The sequence below is a fragment of the Lacerta agilis genome, chromosome 13, assembly GCF_009819535.1.
Source record: "Lacerta agilis isolate rLacAgi1 chromosome 13, rLacAgi1.pri, whole genome shotgun sequence".
In the NCBI taxonomy this organism is placed as follows: domain Eukaryota; kingdom Metazoa; phylum Chordata; class Lepidosauria; order Squamata; family Lacertidae; genus Lacerta; species Lacerta agilis.
Window position 1 is genome coordinate 33,312,292 of NC_046324.1, and position 22,840 is coordinate 33,335,131.

The 22,840-nt window shown below is 45.1% G+C and overlaps 1 protein-coding gene across 2 annotated transcripts in view; it reads right to left on the reverse strand.

Annotated features, from left to right (window-relative positions):
* Positions 1 to 22,840, reverse strand: part of WDR90 (WD repeat domain 90) — a 42,204-nt gene that overhangs the window by 15,525 nt on the left and 3,839 nt on the right. For both annotated transcript variants that reach the window (XM_033166924.1, XM_033166925.1), the window contains exons 4-26: positions 22,253 to 22,391; positions 21,104 to 21,274; positions 20,241 to 20,364; positions 18,971 to 19,038; positions 18,208 to 18,317; positions 17,763 to 17,993; positions 17,138 to 17,200; positions 15,311 to 15,379; positions 15,085 to 15,195; positions 12,786 to 12,931; positions 11,785 to 11,842; positions 10,727 to 10,845; positions 10,330 to 10,491; positions 9,737 to 9,867; positions 8,960 to 9,076; positions 7,755 to 7,990; positions 6,432 to 6,571; positions 5,351 to 5,481; positions 4,379 to 4,509; positions 3,098 to 3,259; positions 2,180 to 2,308; positions 878 to 1,011; positions 712 to 749 (exon numbers count right to left, since the gene is read on the reverse strand). In XM_033166924.1, coding sequence (XP_033022815.1) covers positions 712 to 749; positions 878 to 1,011; positions 2,180 to 2,308; positions 3,098 to 3,259; positions 4,379 to 4,509; positions 5,351 to 5,481; positions 6,432 to 6,571; positions 7,755 to 7,990; positions 8,960 to 9,076; positions 9,737 to 9,867; positions 10,330 to 10,491; positions 10,727 to 10,845; positions 11,785 to 11,842; positions 12,786 to 12,931; positions 15,085 to 15,195; positions 15,311 to 15,379; positions 17,138 to 17,200; positions 17,763 to 17,993; positions 18,208 to 18,317; positions 18,971 to 19,038; positions 20,241 to 20,364; positions 21,104 to 21,274; positions 22,253 to 22,391 — 2,920 coding nt within the window. The remainder of the gene's footprint in view (positions 1 to 711; positions 750 to 877; positions 1,012 to 2,179; positions 2,309 to 3,097; positions 3,260 to 4,378; positions 4,510 to 5,350; positions 5,482 to 6,431; positions 6,572 to 7,754; positions 7,991 to 8,959; positions 9,077 to 9,736; positions 9,868 to 10,329; positions 10,492 to 10,726; positions 10,846 to 11,784; positions 11,843 to 12,785; positions 12,932 to 15,084; positions 15,196 to 15,310; positions 15,380 to 17,137; positions 17,201 to 17,762; positions 17,994 to 18,207; positions 18,318 to 18,970; positions 19,039 to 20,240; positions 20,365 to 21,103; positions 21,275 to 22,252; positions 22,392 to 22,840) is intronic.

Here is a 22,840-nt window from a genome sequence, read left to right on the forward strand (position 1 = left end):
GTAAAACATTCCACAGTCATGAAGTTCACAGCATGACCTTGGACCAGTCATTCTCTGTCAGCTTAGCCTACCTCACAGGGTTGAGAGGATATAAAGGAGTGGGGGAAGACAAAACCTTGAACCGACCTGAGAAAGGATAAGATACAAATATAACGAACAGAAGCAACACCTTTGTCACCTCTTTTGATGGTTGTAGTTGTCAACAGCTCTAATGTCTGTTAGGGTAATTCTGAAAATGGTTATGTCCCTTAAAAAAAAAATTGCCCCCCCCAAGTCAAAACAAGAAACTTCCTGAATTTTAAAGGTCATAGTTATTAGCCCAAACCATTTTTACTGGTCCCTCTGCCCCATATACCATACATTTGGCCCATTAAAGGAAATAGCCTTAACCCTGCTCTGTTCACCTGGAAAATCTTTCTACTTGCCAAAGACAACCAGGAAAATGTCTGTCTACAAATCTGTGTCAAAGACATACACAGACAGTGATAGATGCAATGGCATTGCTCTTTGTGGCTTCTCCTATTCCCTTTTTCCCCACCCAACTGCTGGCTATTGGGTCACTAGCTGCCTGGCTGGGCACACCTTATTCCCTTTTTCTCCCAAGACTCAGTACCTTTTTGCTGTCCAAAAGCTGAGAGGAAGCAGCTAAGTAATGTAAGACAGCTGTGGGATTTTGCAAGTAGCATAACTCAGCAACAAATGCAGACTTACCCACTCTGTTGGAATCTGAAGACTCGGAGGAATCGATTCTGGAATGGTAACAAGTCCAGAGTTTAAAAGACGGGAAAATGAAAATGCAGGTGTAAATATGCAGGCACCTACAGACTATCATATTTCCAAAGACAATTGCTTTAGTGAGGAAACATTGGGCTCTTACTCATCCTTGAAGGACTCCTCTGCAAACACACCTAGGAAATCCCAGAGGAAGATGGCATCTCCTACACTGATGACTTGCTTTTGGTCAGGGGTGAACCTCACCTGCTGTATTGGCTCAGAATGGCCAATAAACACCTGGAGAAAGAAAAGCAAAAGCAGAATGTCCTTTGTCAGAGGCTGGCCTCTTGGAACTACATTGCAGAGCATGTAAAGACAGGGAGACCCAAATTATTATAGTTATAACATGCAGACTAGCGGTTAGAATGTTGGACTAGGATCTGGGGAGACCATAGTTGAAATCTCAACTCAAACATGAAGCTCCTCTGGGTGACTTAGCATTTCAAAATGTCATTTTCGGTGGCAGCTTCAGTAAATATATTATTGCAGATATTTTTGGCAGTTCTATCCTTTTGTTGTTGTTAGCAGCCTTGATAATTATTTCCAAACAATAAGTGAAATGAATAAATGAGAAGTTACTGGTATATGCTGAGGGCTCAAATCCTAAGCATATATCACACTGAACACGGTGGGACTTACTCCTAAGTAAACATGCATGTGACTGTGTTACAGAGCGACGGCACTGCAAGCCACTAAAAAGATAGGTGCAAATTTTAATCATCACAGAAGACAAGCCAACTCATTTTTCTATCCAAATCACACCTGGTATGTTCTTTAATTAAATTTGCACCCCATCTCAGATAATTCCAAAACACTTCCTTTTCAACTTATTTACACTACGTTTTTCAACAGTCTGCTCCAAAACAATTCAACCCCCCCCCATTTACTCCCCAAATAATTCCTAGCGAAAGTCATCCTATATTAATTTATTCCCTCAAATTAATTTCTTATTCAGTAACCAATGTCTCCACTGTATTCACCAACATAACATGCAGAATGAAGCGGGGGGTTTTCCTCAACAACTGACCATTGCAATATATTATTACATCTTTATAGGGTTGCTTCCACTCGAGATTCCAGTCAACCGTTCTATTCTCTCCTCACAATTTCCCTTTTTTCCCTTTTCCAAGTGAGGTTCAACATCCAATATCTGCTGAACATTTTCACTTCTCCTTAATCAGCATCAGGGAACTTTGCACCTCTTGGGTGATGCTGTTGTTGTTGTTCGCCGAAAGATTTTCCCCCAAGCACAACAATACTTCTCCCCCGTTTCTTTCTCTGTGGCCCTATTTTGGCTCCATTTCATCACTTGAATGCTGTACTATGCTGTTCACTGTACTGTACAATCTAGACTGAACACTGACAACTGGAGGGAAAAAGACTGCCCTGCTGTTGAGTACAGTACCTGAGAGTTGACATCAAATCTCATGCCATAATCCCACACCTTGAGGACCCTATCGCCAGCTGTCAAAAGAAACCGGGCATCGGAGCTGAAGGCCAAAGAAGAACAAGACTGCTTGTGCACTTGTGGGACCTGCAATCAAGAAGAAGAAGAAGAAGAGTTTGAATTTGATATCCCACTTTATCACTACCCGAAGAAGTCTCAAAGCGGCTAACATTCTCCTTTCCCTTCCTCCCCCACAACACTCTGTGAGGTGCGTGGGGCTGAGAGACTTCAAAGAAGTGTGACTAGCCCAAGGTCACCCAGCAGCTGCATGTGGAGGAGCGGAGAAGCGAACCCGGTTCACCAGATTACGAGTCTACCACTCTTAACCACTACACCACACTGGCTCTCAAGACAAAACATCCCCAATATTGAACCCATCTGTTTCCACCAAAAAGACAAATACACTGAGAACAGACACAAAGAAAAGAATGTTTGTCAGAGAGACAGAAAGTAATCAAATGAGGACAAAGAGATTCATTTCCCTCTTCTTCAGAGGAGTGCTGTCCAATCAGGATGATTAAGCTGAGTGGCCTTTGCTCATTTCTTTGTCATCACTATGTCTACAGCTTGTTTCATTTTCGGGTGCCAGCTCCTTAGAAATGTCAGTCAGGAGAGTATCTTTCATTTCTTTGAATAAAGAATGTCCCCATAATAAATTAAGGGAATAGGGAGCACTAGCTTGCTCAACTGAGAAACTTCAAGCGATATAGTACAAATAAATTGGCATTTGGCAATAATTTAGTAATTTCAGAATGACACAATCCCTGGGATTTTCACTGCAGAGGCAAATGCACCGGGGGTGGTGGTGGACGACCCTGCAAACTGCATGCAAGCCCAACCTCAGAACACAAAGAAGTGACCACGGGAGTCCCTTACCACTCTGATCAAGCGTCCAGACTTGGCATCAATCACCAGAACCTTTTGCGAGCACGTCGCCACCAGCAGGTGACCCAGAGGAAAGGGGGCAAAGCAGAGTCTCTCAGCCATGTCCAGAACAGTGCTGTCCAAATCCAAAATGCTCATATCTATTCTCAGCAGCTGCCAGGCAGAATAATAATAATAATAATAATAATAATAATAATAATAATAATAATAATAGTGTCCCATTTCTTGATGCAAATATTTCTGCACTAAAAGAGAAGACGAGGAATATTTAGAAAGAGAACACTCAGGCCTGGTCTATACATACAGCACAATTAAGTGAAGTGGACTGTAAAACATCTTAAGGCACGAGATGCACTATTTTTCAATAAAGGAGCAGGGACCGACCTTAGTAATACAACCCTCATGCCACCTTCCCGAAGTCAAGTAAGCGGGGTGCTGGGCTTTTGGGAAGGAGGCGCAAGAGCTCTCTGGCTGGGTCTTAGAGCCTTCCTGTCTCCTTCCCAAAGCTGGACAAGCAAGCACTAACTAGGCTTTGAAAAGGAGGAAGGAGGACTCTAGTACCCTGCCGGAGCCATTACACCTCCTTCCTGAAGCAAGTGCTTACTATGCTTCGGGAAAGAGATGGGAAGACGCTCCCTTGGCCCCTTCGACCTCTGTGGGGAAACCAGTCGCGCTGTCCTAAATCCGCCTCTGCAAGAAGGCATCCTGGCCAATCAGGATCAAACAAATGTTTGTCAGGAGAGAATGGCAGCACTATGTAGTGACAATGGTGGACAGGAATAGCCCCCATGTTTATAAAACACACCCTGCTATCGCTGCAGCCCAGCAGATGTAGCTAAGGGCTGCCCTGACTGAGAACAGGCCAGCCTCTCAGCATTTCAGGTGGTCTCTGGGTTTACACCAGGGGTAGGCAACCTAAGGCCTGGGGGTCGGATGCGGCCCAATCGCCTTCTCAATCCGGCCCGCGGACAGTCCGGGAATCAGCGTGTTTTTACATGAGTAGAATGTGTCCTTTTATTTAAAAAGCATCTCTAGGTTATTTGTGGGACATATGAATTCGTTCATTATTTTTTTTCCAAAATATAGCCCAGCCCATCACATGGTCTGAGGGACGGTGGACTGGCTCACGGGTGAAAAAGGTTGCTGACCCCTGGTTTAGACAAAAAAACCACCAACTTTTCCACTCTGTAACTGAGAGGGTTAGATGTTTCTGCAACCTTCTGAGAGCTGCTTTCCTGCGGAACAGCGAGTGGTGAGCAAGTGTCAAGTTACCTCATCTAAGGAATAAGCATCCATGAGAGTCACGATGTATTTGGAAGGTCCCACAAAGGCCAAGAGATGTCCATCGCCGCTGACAGAGAGCGCATCAGGACCGTGCTCAGCATCTTGTGAGGTGACATTAGCTGAATGAAAGGTAGATAGTATGAGAAGTTATTTGTTTTATTAAATCAGTGCATTTCTACCCAACCTTTCCCTGCAAGGAGCTCAAGGTGGCCTGTATGGCTTTCCCCCCTCATTTCATTCCCACAACAACCCTGTTAGGGCAGGACTCAGTGATGGGCCCAAAGTTACACAGTGACTCAGGGCAGAGAGGGGATTCGAACCCTGGTCTCCTGGGTCTTACTTTGGCACTCTAATCACCACACCAAGAAAGCAGAAGGAAAGAGCCCCTAGACCATCAAGTCACACCAAAATCATAATGCAGCACGAGTTCACAAACCATTAGGGGCGGAGTGAAGACCCCTTTTCCTGTCAATGGCCACATTCCCTTGGGGGTAATTTGTTGGCTGCAGCACACCAGTGGTGGCAGAACCAGACCCAAAAGTGGGTGGGGAGCACCCCTTTTCATGGAAGTCTTTCCCAAATAGGGAAATAAAAATGGAAAATGAACTTTGGCAAAAGACATGCAAACGAAGGCTCTTGCTGGTGGTGGAGCACCACTTAGTTAACAGCTGTTGCGGGGAGAGGAATGCAAGGGAAAGGAAGCAAAGAGCAGGGTGCTTTAATGGGGACTAGTACAACTATTTGGTCTTAGGAATAACTATTTAAGAATTGTTACCTGAGTTTGCTTGCTTCCTCTTCCCTCCCCATTCCCTTTTCCTTTTGTGCCACGTTGAAAGAGTGCGGACAGGAACTGTCCTGTTTTAATTGATGGTATACAAGCTGCTCTGGGACCTACTGAAGCTGAAGGGCAGAGTACACATGCTCTAAGTAAATATATTAACAAACAAACAAAAACCTTACCTAGTACTCTGATAATGTGACTTTTCTGGATGGCAGAGTTATAAAGAGCCAGGGTCCCATGGCTGCAGGAACTGTACATGAAATTGCCATCTGGGGAGAAGGTCAGACCTGTGATTGACCCACGGTGCTGCCTGCAAAGTACCAAAAAGAACGAAAGAAAGCAGAAAGGGAAACTGAAAATTAAGATGGCAACCGAACCAGTTCACACATTGATCCTTAATGAGGCGGCGCACATGTCAGGGCCATAACACTTCAGATGGCAGCAGCGAGCTCACATGATGGAGTTAAAGAAACATATGGAGGGCAAGGCTATCAGTTGCTATTATCCACAGTGGCTATGTTTTACCTGCATTGATGGCGGCAGTATGCCATTTGCTTGGAATCTCAAGTGGGGAGAGCGCTATTGAATGACAGGCATTTAGTTGGCCATTGTGAGAAAACAGTGCTGGACTTGATAAACCATTCGTCTGATCCAGAAGGACTCTTCTTACGGAATGTTCCTCCATTAAAAACTAAAACCTTTCATATGGAAAACAAGAAGGGTTCTAGCCTAGCCTTCTCCCCAACAGGCAGGTTTTCTATATGGAGGGATATATATTTTCTGTAATGGGACATTTTGTAATGCCCCACCATCTGATTTCTTCCCCCTACACTTTAAAGTGGTGTAGCCCATACAGAGTTTTCACCATTTCACTGGTCAGAACCAGGCCCATGTCAACAGAGAAGCCTGCCTGCTCTCCTAGACCTCACCCCACCCTGCACTTTTAGCTTCTTTCCCAGCTCCTCACAAAATCAGAACTGGAACAGAGAACTCCAAAGTCTGCAAGAAGCTAATATCTACACAAGATAATGTTGATCTCCTACATTTCTGTTCCTCTTGAAAGAACATCCAATTGGGTTGTATCCAATGCTACTCAGAGTAAACCCACTGAAATGAATGGAGATTAGTAACAGGTTCGTTAATTTCAATGGCTCTTCTTTGAGCAGATACAACCCATTGCCCTCAACTTGCATCATTTTGGATTGACACATGGAAGAACGCTCAGGATGCAACTTTGAAAAGTATATATTGAAAACATACTTGTGTTCCTCAAGGAGTTTTGAGGCAGCCAGACTGATGGTCCTCACGACACCAGTATCAAAACCGCAAGCAAAGATATATTGCGAGGGATGGAAAGAGACGGCACACGGTGTTTCGTCAGAGGCAGTGAATTCATAGAGCTATAGGGGACAGAGGATCATGCTGATCAGACACAAGACGGGCTGGCAATAACAAGCTGCCAAAGTCTTAGGCCTCATTCTCACTACACATTTAAAGCACTAGGATACCACTTTAAACAGCCACAGCTTCCCCTAAAGAATCTGGGAAGTGTAGTTTGCGAAGGGTGTTGAGAGTTGTTAGGAGACCCCCTACTCTCCTCACAGAGCCACAATACCCAGAGTGGTATATTAACCAATCCGTCTACCCAGGGAAACCTGAGAGGTGTAGCTCTGTGATGGGAATAGGGGTCTCCTAACAACTCAGAGGAGCCTTAACAAAACCACAGCTCTCAGGATTCTTTGAGTTAAGCCATGACTGTAATACTTTCTTGTTTCAATAGGCTTCTGGGAATTTACTGGGTTTTTTTTTTTAAGGAAGGAGTTGTTGCTGTGCTGTTTGTATTGTAAGGATTTCTATGTGATCATCTACAGTATATGTATATATTTGTCATGGGTTTTGAAGACACTCGAACTCAGGACACAAGGGAGAAACGTGCTAAGAGGAAGGCACGCTTGGCAAATTCACACCGTGATCAACTCCCGCCCGGAAACCAATGTCCCCACTGTGGAAGGACGTGTGGATCCAGAATTGGCCACTTACGGACTCATTGTTAAAACTGTGTTTATAGAAGACAATCTTACTTGGCTACGAGTGATTGCCGAAGAAGAAGAAGAAGAAGAAGAAGAAGAAGAAGAAGAAGTATATATTTGAAGTCTACTAATGGTTCATTGTTTTTTAATGACCATTTTTTTAGCTGTTTCAATTTTTCTGTTTCCTATCAGGGAAAAAGCCATAATAATAATAATAATAATAATAATAATAATAATAATAATAATGTGGTATCACAGTGCCTTACATTTATAGCGCAGATGTTGCCTTAATCTAAAATCTCAGCACAATGTCACACTAGCAGATAGGCTTGAACCCAACTAAACAACCAACGGGAGATAACTCACCAATTCAATCCAATAGAAGTATCAGCTATTAAGGAAGAACTGAACTACGGTGGGGGGAGGACTGTCAACCCGACATAAGATAGTTATGTCCACTGATTTCAACAAGCTGACTCCAAGTAGGATTAACGTTTGATATGACCCTCTGAGTCACTGATAGACTTTATGAAAAAGGCATTTTTGACATTACCTGCTGCATAGACTCAAGGTTCCAGACGCGAATGGTGTTATCCTGAGAGACAGTCACCAGCTGCTTCTGGGATCTCTCCACAGAGAATGCCAAAACAGAATCCAGATGGGAGCGCATAACGGTGCAATAGTCCTTAGACTGGATGTCCAGGCAACCCACATTCCCAGACGCAGTTGTGCACAAAACCTTCAGGTTATCTGGGCTGATGCGGACCGAACTCACAGGGCTGTGATGCTCTGCAGGAAGACAAGCTGCTCAATGAACAGTCTGCAGGTGACATGCTTACAACATTTGTGCAGAAACTTATTTCTCACTTTCAGGCATGAGTGTTTATGCTTGTGAAACCAAAGCAACACCAGCCACAGGTTTGGCAGAATGCGTTTTTTAAAACAGCAGCAGCAGCAGCAGCAGCAACAACAACAATACCTGGAGGCTCAGAGGCAGCATGCCTCTAAATACCTGTCACTGTGAAACAATAGCAGGAGATGGCTATGGACTATCCTGTTTGTGAGCTACCCAGAGGCCATCTGGTTGGCCACTGTGGAAAACAGGATTGTGGACTAAACAGGCTTCTAGGTAGGCCATGAGAACTCTTCATATGATTAGGAAAGCAAACGGGCACGGATCTCACACTTCATGGCAGTTTTTCTAAATTTACATGTAGCCTGTTAACAAGACAATGAAAGATGTCCATGGTGAATAGGTTACTGGAGCCATGCCTGCAGGGTGAACATGCCACAGGGATTGGTGGTGGAATTGCCACAGAACTCGATTTTCTAAAGGAACAGGGGACCATTTATTGGCCTGAGGGCCACATTTCCTTCTGGACAACCTCTCAGAGGCTACATAACACTGGTGGACAGGGGCAGGGACAAAAGAAGACAGAGCAATGGGTGTGAATTTTACCTCTGCACAGTAAGGCAGTTTCTGCACATGATCTGCTATCTCCTCCATCCAGGCTAGCAATAGGCATCGTCAGAGTTCTAGGACACATTCCAGCCAGGCAAAAACTCAAAGAGGCTGCAAGGATTGGCCAGTGAGGGGTGTGGTTTGGGAAGAACTCCTGCGGCCAGTGGTAGAGGCTTAGAGGACCACGTGGGCCTGAGAATGCTGATCCTTAGTTTACTACACAGATCTTGTCTTGAGAGGTCTCAATTATACACCTATGCAGAGCTTTGACAGCATGATCCCGAATCTCTACGCACCTGCCTCCAGGAAGACTTCAGAGAAGTCCAGTGGCCACAGGCGCAAGTAGCCATCTTCAGAGGCTGTGGCACAGAAAGTTGATGAGAGACATATGCTGTTCAGTGCAATCCCAGGACCTGAAAGAACAAAGATCCAGTACACTCTGAAGCACAAGAGCTGGCAGTGAAGGCCCCACACTGTATAGAGTCAGCTGTAATCTGAGCAAGAAGATTTGGAGCTGGCCCAGATACCCATGTCAGCCATTGTGGGATAATTCTGAAATCCTTTCCGTGCTAGAAGCCTTCAGTGCAACCTTCCACAGCTAGCCAGAAGTAGCTTGTGCGGAGGAACCTGATGAGATCTATCCCTCAATCAGCCATTCATTTCTATAGAGCTGGGCAGGAGAATATTGCATGGGTAAGGATCCATATCACACCATGACACTCTTAAAGGCATCAGAGCCAAGCTGATTTCTGCCACCAACATGCTGCCATTTGAGCGCTAGGAAAATTAAGCAACACCGAAACATAATTTATTCCTTGAAAGAAGATTGCTCGCTCCTGCACAACGCCTGTGTTACAAACGTCTCCAGGCTTGTATTTTCTAACCTGGTCCCCTCCAGATGTTTTGGACTACAAATCCCATCATCCTTGACCATTTGGCTATGCTGGCTGGGACTGATGGGAGTTTTAGTCCAAAACATCTGGAGAGGACCAGGTTGGGTGGGAAAGGCCAGTTTGGCAAGTTCCCGAGAAGAAAGCTCTGTAGGCAGCTACAGAGAAACCTATGCAGCCCACCTGAGTTAAAGGTTTGCTTCTCCCGCCGGTGAGAGTGCTGCCCTTCTGATGGCAAGAGGCGCCGGGCATTTCTGACAGCGACATTCTTATAGTTGATTTCCAAAACGTGTCCACTCCGGCTGCAAACAAACCTGAGAGGAAAGCAGCAAGGTCACCCAGCAGCAACATCATTATATGACCAAAAGCAATTGTAGGACTTTTAGGGCTGCAAGCAATTTTTATTTTAGCTGATTAAATCTACGGCTGGCAATTTAATTAAACAGGAAGAGTGTTAAGGGAGCTCCTGCTTATTTCATGTATATTTCTGAGAGGGGTGTCATGTAGCTTAGTCTGTGTGTTTCTGGAATGCTTGATTTGAACTATTAATAGGCTTTGTTGGTGGGAAGAAGTGGATCTACCCAGGACTCTAGGGAATGAGATCATCCCTGACTTGCCCAACTCTAATTAGCTGAGGGTCCTGGAAGCATGAAGGTATGATCTTGTTACCAAATTTGGCCATGTCAGGTATGGAAAACATTACTGAAACGCAGAAGTCTGTCTTGCAGTTATCAGCTTTTTTCAGCAAGGAGCAATAAAGTGGAACAGCTTCTTACAGTGTGCGGTCTTGTGGCTCTCGCTGGGTGGAATGGCCTGCTTCGAAGTCCAAGTCCGTGAACTCCATGGAACGGTACTCGCCCAAATTTACTGGGCAGGAGCGTAGCACTCCACTCCGGACCCGCCACAGCCTCACGTTGTCTCGGCCACACGACACCATTCTGTTATGAGAAATGCTGGGAGTATGAAACTAGACAGGACTTGTTTTTAAGGCACAAGTCTTGCATCGTGCATTGTCACAGTTCAGGTTCCCACAAGAAGAGGGGTGCCTCTTTCTCTCCTCCTGTGTCATGCTGCTTTTCCTTTTTCCGCCTCTGCTTGCTGCCCTGGGCTCCTTTGGGAGGAAAGGCAGGATACACATGCAATAAAATGGTAACAACAAGCTCTGCTCTTTACCTGGTGTCATCAAAAAAGGCAATCTTTAAGGCCTGGATGTCCACATCTGTGTGCGCTTTGGCAAGCATCACCACCTCTCCCCCATGGTTCACCTGGACAGTATTCCACACCACCACCATCTGCAAAGGGAGGAGAGAGAGAGAGAGGCAGCTGGGTGGGACACAGAAGAGCCAGGCTCAGATCCCTCCTCATCCCTAAAAGCTCACCAAGTGGGCACAGTCAAAGTCAGCACAAGCCAGACAAACACATTGCCAGGAGCTTCTGCGCAGACCCCAAAGGCAACTTCTCCAGCAAGCATTGGACATTCAGTGGCATTGGAAATGCAGCAGCTCAAGGAGCAGACCACTAGCCACACTCTTGGAAGGCCTGTGGCTTGAGCCTGACCCTGACGCAACTCCAGCAACAATCTCAAAAAACAGGTCAAAGACGTAGCCCTTGCAGAAGGGGCACATATCAGTAGTATAAAGGTAAAGGTAAGGTAAAGGACCCCATGACTATGGGGTTGTGGCGCTCATCTCACTTTCAGGCCGAGAGAGCCAGTGTTTGTCCACAGGCAGTTTTCCGGGTCATGTGGCCAGCATGACTAAACCGCTTCTGGGGCAATGGAATACCGTGACACAAGCCAGAGCGCAACTCAGCCTGACATCCACCTGCAACTCACACCAAAGCAGCACTTCCTTGTCATATAATCAACGCAACACTCTTCTAAGGTACTCTGGTTTCACCTCAGATTGTATAAATCTTTCACCTTTTACTAAGTTACTGAGATTTTTTTTTTTTAAGCAATAGCAGCTCTAGTAAATTTCATTTGGATCTCAGTACATTAACAGCCAGGTGAATAACTGATCAGGAAAACCTTGCATCCCCCCCCCCTTCTTGCCACAGGCTGTGACAGAACTCACTCCAGAACGTTAGACAGCACAGGACAGAGATGGGAAACCTCAGAACTGGGGGGGGGGGAAGGGGCAAATGCAGCACCGCAGGCATTTCTAACTGGCCCTTTGGACTCTCCACCCACACCACACCCACTGCAAAGAAAGAAATACTGATTTACTCACTGTTTTCCCATGTCGGTCCTTCCCAGTGCCACACAGGATACCCCCACTGTAGGAAAAGCTGCCAAAGAATGAAGGGCCAGAGCTCAGCAGCAGAGAACAGTCTTTTGCGTGCAGAAAATCCCAGGTTCAATCTCCAGTTAAAAGCATCAGGTAATAGCAAGTGATGTGGAAAACCTCTGCCTGAACCCCCTGGCAACCTTATGCCCATCAGAGTAGACAGCACTAGCATAAATGGAGAAGCAGTCTGAGTACTTACTGTAAACCAGAGTCCGCTGCTCACTTAAAACTCAGTTTTGAAAGCATCAAAACTGGCAGTCATTCATTTTCTACCTTGCTGCCATGAGTCCTATGAAGGTGTCATGGACAGGGTGTGGGTGTGTGTGAGAGAGAGAGAGAGACCTTAAGGAGGAGTTTGAGGAATTAGATCTAGCCCCTTGGCAGGGTGGGCATAGCAGATTTTGATCAAGAGACATCTGTTGAGATCTGCCTCCAAAGGAGGCTCAGGAAAACTCTCAGAGGTGCCTTCTGTCATCTTTGTTCCAGACACACACTCCTCAGCTTTACCAGCTGAGATGTCTCCAGTGCCTTCCCATGTTACACAGGAGCCTTCCCGGGAAACAGCTGGGAATACATTTGATGCCAAGCTGGCAGCTAGGGCATGGAGATGCCAGCGTGCACAAGCCTCACCTAGCCAACCCACTACAGAAGGAGTGCCCGTTTGCCTGCCTAGCCTCAGGGCTCAGGCTGCTTGGCCTGCTAAATGCTGTGCCCTCCTGTCCCTCAGATGGAAGGTGCAAGGGGCTTGTCACTTGTCGGTTCAGTATTTTAGAGCGTGCTCAACCATGCCTTTGATCTCTCATGTAACCACTGGTTCTTGCAACCTGTGACTTGCTTACATACCATTCTAATCTTAAAATTAAAGCCTTTGGGAGTCAAGAGTTCCAGCTCCTCCTTGGATGCCTCCTTGCACCCCAGCCTACCCTGCTCCCTCCTGCACTTACCTGAGGCAAGAGATTGATTGCATCCCCGTTTTAAACATGCAGAGGCACCTCCCCGATGGAAAATCCCAAAGACGTATCACGCTCAGTTGCCCTATCTGTGCAGAGGCCAGCAAAGTGCTGTTGCCGTTGAACGCCAATGCCGCCACCTGCAGAAAATTGAGACGTTGTAGGGAAAGGGTACCCTGTGGCATTAAGCAGAATTGGATTCCTTTCAGGAGAATCATGTGCCTTTTACATAGGAAGGAATTGCCTGTCGCTGCTCCTCTTTCAAACCACACCAATTTGCCCAATTTACAGGAGCTGATCAAAGAGTTGAAAGGTAATCCAATCCTTATTGTGGGCTTTTTATTAAACTGGTATCAGAAGCATGAGGGTCTCCAGAGAATGGCTGTTGCTGCTGTAGCCTCAACCACCACCTGCTACTTAGCATTCACATAGCACTGGAAGAGTGTCACCTTCACTTACAAGAGCCCTGTAAGGTAGGCCGGAATTATTATTCCCCACATTGCAGATGGTGGTAGTGGTGGTGCTGCTAAGGATGAATATGGCTTGCCTAAAGCACGTGATAGAATTATAGAATTGCAGTTGGAAGGGGCCACAAGGGTCATCTAGTCCAACCCCCTGCAAGGCAGGAATCTTTCACCCAAGGTGGGGCTTGAATCCACAACCCTGAGATTAAGGGGTTTCGTGATCTACCAGCTGAGCTATCCATACGAAGGCAAGATTTCAAATGTAGACTTTCTGGTCCCCAGCATAGTCTTTTAGGGCTCTCTCTCCAGGGAACATCACCCGGTGCCAACAATGGAATCTTTTCGACAGCAGGCAAAGATGTTCCAATTCTCCAAGGCTTCAAGGGACATGGTGCTTTTTGGAGCCATGGTTTTGTGCGTGTGTGCTAGCAAGTTTGTAGTGATATTGCACTTGCATGGAGGGCGGATGTTTTTCCTTTTATAATTTGTTTATTGTACATGAACATTTTCAACGTGTCATTTTTTTAAACTGGTATATCATGTTTTATTTCAAGACTTCTTTGTTTGCAAGAAGCAACTCATTAACTAATTAATTAGCCATTACGCTCATCATCAAGCTAACTGATATCCTCTTTTCAGTAAAAAAAATAGATGTGACCCTTTGGCCCAGAGTTAACGCCTGTTTTTAGGGGCTATAAAACTGAATGGGGGCACTTGGTCCTATGGGTCTGAATGCCCCTTAAGTGCTGCCACTGTCCCCTTCTAGCCTCAGTTATGCCTCCGTTGCCCATTCTGACTTGACCAGGACCTTGAGCTGAACCCAATGGTCATCCTTGGCTTAACAAACTACAGTTTATTAATGAGTGTATCTTCATAAACAATAGTTTATTATCTGTGAACCAACCCATAGTATTATACCTGTAGATTTCACACAATACAGAGAGACATGCACCAATACAGCAACCAATGACAAAGGTATTTTGGAAGCAATATGCGGGAGCCAAAGGATATTGGACAAAAAACACAGTAAAAGAATGCTTACCCCTTGCTGTTTATGAACAGCTGCAAAAACTGCATGTGCACAATAATCAAAAATCAAATAAATTAACTTTCGCAAATTAAAGCAGGAAGTCAGGCTGTAGATATGAAATTCTTTAACACAGGGGTGGGTAACCTGTGGCTCTCCAGGTGTTGCTGGATGCTGACTCCCATCAGCCCTAGCCAGCAGAGCCAATGGTCAGGGCTGCTGGGAGTTGTACCTCAATCTGGGAGGCCACAGGTTCCGGCCGCAACCCTGCTTTCACAACGGCTAGGTGAAGTTTATGAGATACCGAAATACTGCTTCTAATTCTACCCAAGTCTCAGAATGGATCCATCTGACGTTATGAATGCTCCTGGTGCATGCCAGGCTTCTCCAACCTGGTGCCCATCCCTGGCCACTGGACATACTTGCTGGGACTGAGCAGAGTTGCAGTACATAACACCTGAAGATCCCCAGGCTGTTTAGGTTTTCGGTAATGATGTTGGAAATGAATTTTATAAGGTGGAAGGTTAGAAGGAAATAACAAGAGGTGATTGTAATTATGAAATTGCCAATGAAGCAAGGGGGAGATCAGGGGAAGTCACCTTTAAGATGTGAGAGCGAAAATGTTAAGAATATTCAAGAAATTTTTGTATTTGTATTTGTCATATTTGTATTTTTCTTGCAAAATGAATAAAAAATATTTAAAAAAGAAGATCCCCAGGTTGAGAAGGGCTGGTGTATTTTTAAGTCTCTCCTGTATTTTCATTGACATGTGGAAAAACAAGACAAAAGAAACAAATGTTACCTTATCAGTGTGCCCAGCAAAGAACTGCTGCCTGCCAGTGTCTAATGCGATTGCTATAATCAGAGCATGGCAAGGGTAGACCACCACAGATCCATTTGCAGCCCACAGAGCCTGGGTGACGAAGACAAAAGGTCAAACGACAGACTTCTGCAGGGAACGGGCTACACTTCTTGCTTGAAGCATTATGTGCCAAATACGTATGATGAATAAATTCAGGCATACTGACCCATTTGGTGCTGCAGCCTCCAAACCCAATAACCCTCTTCAGCTTCAAGATTGGATCTGGCAAGAGCTTCTGGAGGAGAAAAATCAATCCGTCATCAGATTTAAGATACTCTGCCAATGCCAGGACTACATACAATAATACAATGAAGCGAGCTTCCATCTTTTTCAACCCCGGAAAGGAATCTCGACACGCGTAGAAGTTTCCTGTAAGGGCATGTTACCCAACCAAATTATGGGATGGTACACGCCTCCCCTTGACATAAGGACTGTTGTTCTGTGTCAAAGCGCTTCCTTTTCAAGCAAAGGTCCCAGGTTCAATCCCTGGGTAGGGAAAGATCTTGTTGGAAGATTAAGGACGGATAAAATAAATAGCTTCTTCACACAGTGCATAGTTAAACTATGGAACTCACTCCTGCAGGAGGCAGTGATGGCCGCCAACTTGGATGGTTTTTTGGGGGGAGGACATGGCGACCATCCACTATGGCTATGTTCTGCCTCCAAGGTCAAAGGCATTATGCCTCTGAATATCAGGTGCTGGGAACTGTTGGTGGGCAGAGGGCTCTGGTTGGCCACTGTGAGAACAGGATGTTGGACTAGATGGGGCACTGGCCTGATCCAGCAGACTCTTCTTACGTTCTTATGATTGCTGGCCGAAAGACCTGGCAAGCTGCTGCCAGTCAGTGTAGATAATGCTCATACAGATGGACCATTCGGGATAAGACAGCTTCCTGTTTCCAGTAGCTGCTCCATGCACCCATGGCTTGTGGCCAGAATTGGAGGGCCAGCAGCCACTGCTGGCACAGGGACTGGTGTGGGCAGCAATGACCGTAGGAAAGAGGCCAAGACTCAAGAGATCCACGGCTTCTCCAGCCAACCTGTGGATTCAGAATTTATCCTGATTTGCTTGTACGAAAAGCTTTTGAAGTGGTAAAGCCATGCCCGGTCTTTATTGAGCCTACGTCCTGATTTGTCTAAGGGGTGTGTGTGTTACATGACAATGAGCGTTTATCCTGATTTGTTTACAGGGTATTTGCACATCTTCCCATTCATCATTTGTTCATATCAAAGTTTTCAGTTCATTTCCTCACTGCTTTTCAAACCACTAATAGTCCTGTTCCTTTTTAAAGTGGATCTGTTACACTAGGGCAGTGGTTTTCAACCAGTGTGCCGTGGCACCCTGGGGTAACTTGAATGATGGTCAGGGGTGCTGCAGGCAACACTGGTCTCTGTCCCTGTTTCCTTCCCTCCCTCCTTTGATGCCCTCTCACATCTCTGCTTCCCAAAGGCTTGCACAAATGATTTTTTGCAGCAGCCCTGGCTATACAGGTATGTTCCGCAGGTGAATGGTGCCTCTGGGAGGCACCTCTCTTTAGTGGGGAGGAAGCTCACCAGAGACCAGGGACGGCAGCAATAGCTGCCTGGAGGACTCCCAAGGAGAGGGGAGGGGAGGCTGAGGGAACACTCCACAAGGGAGGGTGTTCGAAAAAGTGTGAGAGGCTGTCAGCTCTGCAGGCAAGGGGTGCCACAACTGGACTCTTGAGCCCCACAGGGTTGCTGCAGAAAGAATGGATTTAGCTGGTTAAGAAAACAATGGACTCAAAAAGTTTGAAAACCTCTGCACCAGGGTAAGAAGAGTGACTTAATCCACTATAAATATGCAAATCTAAAATTTCAGTTTGTGCCTGAAACTCTCCTGCAAGGCACCAGTAGCTGAGGAGGCCTGATGTAGCTATGTCTGTGAAACCAAGGCACCTCTTCCAGGTAGCAAGGGGAGATGGGAAGTTAAGGAGTGGTACTTTAAATAGTACTAAAAGGCAGGATCTCTCACCATGCAACGAACTGAGTCCTTGGTGGAGATCACCTTTGGTCCCATCGCTTGTGCACACACATCCTGGAAAGAGACAAAATAAATTAAAATGTTGGCATGGGAGTCAAGAACCGTTTAGGGGTATGTTATTATTTATTAGCCCTCCAGATGTAGTTGGACTGGCCAGCATGACCAGTGGTCAGGATGAAGGGGGCTGTAGTCCAACCTCTGGAGGGCGGTGGGTATCCCACCCATGTCATAGAGCGTTATCTTGTTTCTCTGTTGCTTGCACTGGTAAAGTTCAGCCTAGTGGCTGTATCCCAGATGGCTCCCCATAACATACAATTTCACTGCCCATAATCATCTCACAATCGAGCAAGAGGAAGTAGCCACTGAACACTTCTCCTTACAGAGACAAGAGTCATCTTGCTGCCCTGGAGTTCTTTGGAAGGAAGAGTATTATGTATCTTCCCCTTAACAGGTAAGAGGTTCTCTGGGAAGCAGCAATGGTGGGTCTTTTGCTGTCTCTTTCTTGAGCACTAGCAGAGAAGCCTTCCTCATCTTTTCCAATCAAAGGTGAAAACAAGCTATGGATTTATTATTCTAGAATGTGCACTCAACAATCATGGCTATGGTGCATGCTTACCTCATCAGAATCAATACTGACAGCATGAACAGTAACATCCCCATTTTTGTGGGCATAAACATGAATGCTGCCATCGCCCTCTGAAGGCGCTGGGAGAGAGGAATCCCCTCTGGCCTGTGGTTCTTCCCTCCAGCAGGTCGGGTCCACAGTGTCTACTGTCTGTAGAGGCGCAGAGGTTGCCCGGTGAATCTTGGGGATGCTCTTTGTAAGGAGGGGGGACCGGCGAGGAGTCTGAGAAAATGATAAGCGTTGAAAAGCAAGGATCACAGTCACAAATCCCACATACATCTCCAATTTCTAAGGAGGGCTAAATCAAGACGCTTTGCCAGATGCAACTGCCATAGAGCACTGCTTCCTGGAAAAGCAGATGCAATCCAATTCACTCAGCAAATTCCAAAACATACATGGCTCTGGGCAAGAGAAATAGCTATCAAGGCATACTCACTCGCTTTGGACTGGTAATTTGTTGGATGAGAGACACTCTGTCCTGAACAGGCTTGCTTAGAAATACTTCCTTTGGAAGCTGGCCAACCGGATTGTCTTCTACATGAACAACTGAAAGGACAAGCGGAAGACGTGTGTGACAGAATCCACTGCAAGTTTGCTCAGAAATAAGTCCCACTGTATTCAATGGGGCTGTGCTGTCAGGTAATCATATCTAGGCTACACAACCTCACCTGGGTCTTGCTTCTGAATAGATATGTAAAGGATTGCACCATTAGGTTCTTGAAGACCTCTAGGGGAAACTGTCTCAAATGGCAATCGATTCCAGGCCTGGGACAAGGACTGTATTCTCATTTCTTATAGAATTCAGGAAGGAACAGCAGACAACTTCTGGAAGCAGGCCTGAGTGCAACAATGCTTTCCCCAACTTAGGATTCCCAGAAGCTGGTACGCTGCCTCCAACAGTGGAGGTAGAACATAGTGATCATGGCTAGTAGCATACAGGGTTAGCCAATGTGGTTCTCTCCAGATGTTGCTGTACTACAACTCCCATCATTCCTGACCACTGGCCATGCTTGCTGCGGCTGATGGGAGTTAAAAAGAGTATCTGGAAGGCAGCACATTGGCTACTCCTGTAGTAGATGTTTTGCTCACATCCACTCTCATCTGGCATAAGGTGGTCTGTGTCAGGTGAATTCTGTCCCGGGATGAAGAGCTTCCATTCCCCTACAGCCTCCCTTTTTTCCTTTTTCTTTTTTGCCTACCTGCAGGAGGATTCAAAGTGCCTTTTTGAATAGAGTCAAACGGCATCTTGGACCCATCAGAAGGAAATCTGAGCAAGAAGATCAGAGAAAGGATGATTGGTAAAAAGCGTGGAGTGTAAGGAAGACATATTTTTGTTTCACTGGCTCCAAGGAAGGATGCTGGACTACCAGACAAAAAACACAGAGTTACACTTACTATGGCCATTGGAATGTGACCAGATGCAGCAAATCCTGCATGTTGCAATAAACAACCTGGACAAACCAAAGAAAGTGACCACATATCAAGATACTCTTAATGAATGGTTAGCAGCCAAACAGCTTTCTTTGGGGAGCTTTCTGTACTTACACAGATATGCGGAAAACATCCACTTCAAAACCCCAAATGCAGTAACAGGAGTGCAGCCCAATGATGTTCCTTGGTCCCAGCACCATAGAGGTGTCTATCAGGATCTTGCTCAGTATAGTATAACTGCCAACACTCAGTTCTGCAGGGGCCCCTCTTTTACTATTGAGCTATGTGCCAGATCTCCAGAGGCTTCTTGAGAGCAGGGATGGTAAAAAGCCTATTTAGTTCAGCGGAAATCTCCTTGGAGTTGGCTAATGTTTGAGTATTCTAGTGTGGTGGAGCTGGGAGACCAGGGTTCAAATCCAATCTAAACCACAAATCTCACTGTGCAACCTCCAGCCAGTTACTCTCCTTGTTGTGAGGATAAAATGGGGAGCAGAGAACCAGCTTGAACTCTATAGAAGAAAGGTTGATATAGATCTAATAAATAAATCCAAGGAGAACAACAGAGGTGCATATAACATGTTCTCTGTACAGCTTTTACCATATGAAGACACACATCTATATGCTGGTCTTTAACAGTTAAAAGTATTTTGTTTTGCAGGATCTCACCTCTTTTGCTGAACCCATACTCTTCTGTTCTGGTTAGAGCAGTTTTACTCTCTAAAATTGTTGGCTGTTGGGTTTTTATAACTGTTTATTATGTTGTTGTAACCTACCCTGGGATCTTGTGGTGAAGGGCAGGTAAGAATTCTTAAAAATTGATAAAATATGGCAAATCCTAGCCAGTTATGGACACACAATAGTCAGAAGCATACATTCATACATGAACTATAGCAGTGCTCACTCACAACACCCACACCCACACCCACACTCTATTTCTTTAACCTCTAAAGGAGAAATATACCAATTATAAACAGAAGCAAAGGGAAAAAAGCTGGCACCCTGCGTAGAATCACAGAAATAAAATTCAGCAAACCATACCTAACATAATCATAGAGGTCATGCCAATTTTCACCTTTCGGCACAGGAAATGTCATTTCTCGTGGCATGGGGGAGATGCCTTGCGTCACTAATTTGGACTGATGAGCCTCTGAGGAGGTCACACCTAAAAGCACAGAAAGGACGAAGGAGGCAGAAGCATAATTTGTTAGGAAAACAGCGTGCAGAACTCCAGTAACGACCTCTGCGAGAACAGCATTATACCAGCCCAATCCTATGGTGTGCAAACTAGACAGTATCCTAGAATTCATGACTTCAGATTAACAGGAGGGGTTCGGCATGAACGTGTTGCAATATGGAGTGCTCAGGGTTCCAAGCAACTGGACTGCATTCCCCACCTTCTCAGTTTTCTTCCACATTTCAGTTAGTATTCCATGCCCACTGAGGATGCTCCGTCCTCACTGGTCTATAGCTGTAGGTGGTAATTCTTCATTTTGGATTTTGGGGTGAATACGAGGGGGACAAACTTGTGCCCAATCCCAGTTACATGGCAATCCTTGATTTTCTGATGTTGAAAAGGCTGTTCCATTTTGCTGCTAATGACGCCGCTTGAAATATGGATTTTAGTTTTTCCAATTGATTTTCTTTCGTAATGTTCTATATATATATATATATATATATATATATATATATATATATATATTGTTACACTATGTTTGTGATGTTTGAAGAAATGTTGTGAGCTGTGTATTCCCCCCCCCCCAAAAAAAGTAAAGTGGCATAGAAATGATCTAAATAAATAAATGCCTTAGATATAAAACGGCTTTAACCGTGAGATCTTAGCAGCCACGTTCATGCAACCATTAAGTCAGTGATCCTTTACACAAGTTCCTTTTAATTCTCACCTGGATCAAAGAGCAAGTCACTAGTGAACATGTTTTTCACCAGCAGGTTGGAGCAGAGCTTGACACTCTTGAGGTAGCTATAGCTTCTGTTCAAGTACAGAGAGAGGATGTAGCGGAGGTCAAGCATCAGGCAGGTCCACCTCACACTGCTGGGAGCCAGACCCACCAGGTCTAAAGGTCAGAAACACACCAAGGAAACACCTAAATTTATATAGACATTCAACACACTAAATCCCAAACCTTACAGGCAGAATGGGCTTCACTCATTAGCCCACTTGTAATCTTCTGGTGTGTTTGATAAGATACCAAGCACACCGGAAATTAAGGGCGCAATGGTTATGGGTTCGAAGAATATATGAACAAACACTGCCCTAAAGATAACATGCTGATATGTTTAGACTAAGCTTGTTAAGGTGGATTGATGTTATACCATAATAGTACTATAAAAGAAGTAATTACAGCGATAAATGATATGCAATGTGAATAAGAACTTAAATGACTCAAAGATGATGAGTGCTGGTGGAGGGGAGTCAAATGGGTGTGGTACTTCATCCTTTTCTCTTTCTTACCCTTTCCCTTTACTCTCTTTGGTTTTGGGGGTTAAGCGTGTATACTTCATTGTTTGTTTGTTTGTAAATATGCTTAAATAAAACATTAAAATTTAAAATAATAATAATAATAATAATAATTTTCAAACGCTTTGTGGGGAAGTGGCTATGAGTGTGAGCTGGGATACAGGTAAGTCCCCAGTTCAAAATCTCACCTAGGTCCCAAACTTCCTGGGGAACCAATAATCTTTCAGTGCCTGCTTACTGTATAAGGTATAAGGATAATCATCATGGTCTACTTCAAAGGACCCTTAGAAGGATTGCTGTGATGACATATAGGAAGCGCTGGGAACAGTCCAAGGTGCTATTATACAGATGCCCAAAGTAGTATTATTTTGGGGGCGGCAAAGCTTTGCTTCTTCATCCATAACCACGTTCTGCTCTCCCTACCAGATCAACTCAGAGTCTGACCAAAAACCTAGTTTCTCAAGGAACTTTTAATTTCAGCCACCAGCATCCTGAAGGCCAAATCTGAAGGCATTCAGAGCTACCTAAGCTTGCTGAGCAAACAGCAATTTGGTTCGTCTTCTTCGTATTTTACCTTGCTTAGAAGCCTTGGATGTGCTTTCATAGACTGACCCTCTGGCTGCCCCACAAATAAACGGGAACTGCAGCCATGTGGCAGTTGACTTGAACTCCTTAAAGAGATTGGAAAAGGAAATGCGGACCACTTGGCTGTCCTGGAAATAAAGAAATGCAGCCTGTTCACATGGGTTAGCTATTTCAATAGGAAGGCAGCAAATACCCAGTTCTTAAGAAACAATAAATATCAATAACCATGGCTGATGAAAGAAAACCTACATTTTGAGCAAAGCTACAGACTGTGACCTGTGTGGACTAGTGATGGGCAGAAGGTAGTTCAGGATCTACTGAGTCATCTCTGGATGATCAGCAAGGTGTTCTAACTCCCAACTGTTTGGCTCCACCTTCTCTGAACTGTGTTCATTCCAACTTGGTATTATAGGAACAACAACAATCTAACTTTAAGAACTAGTGTCTGAGTTTTTATGGCTCCCCCATCTTCCCACCTCTTTTCTTTTTTTGTTATGCCTTTCTGACTATCTGTTGGTGAGGAATGTCTTTTATTGCCCCTGATTATATGTAAGCTGCTCTGGGAGGCTTTTTGGCT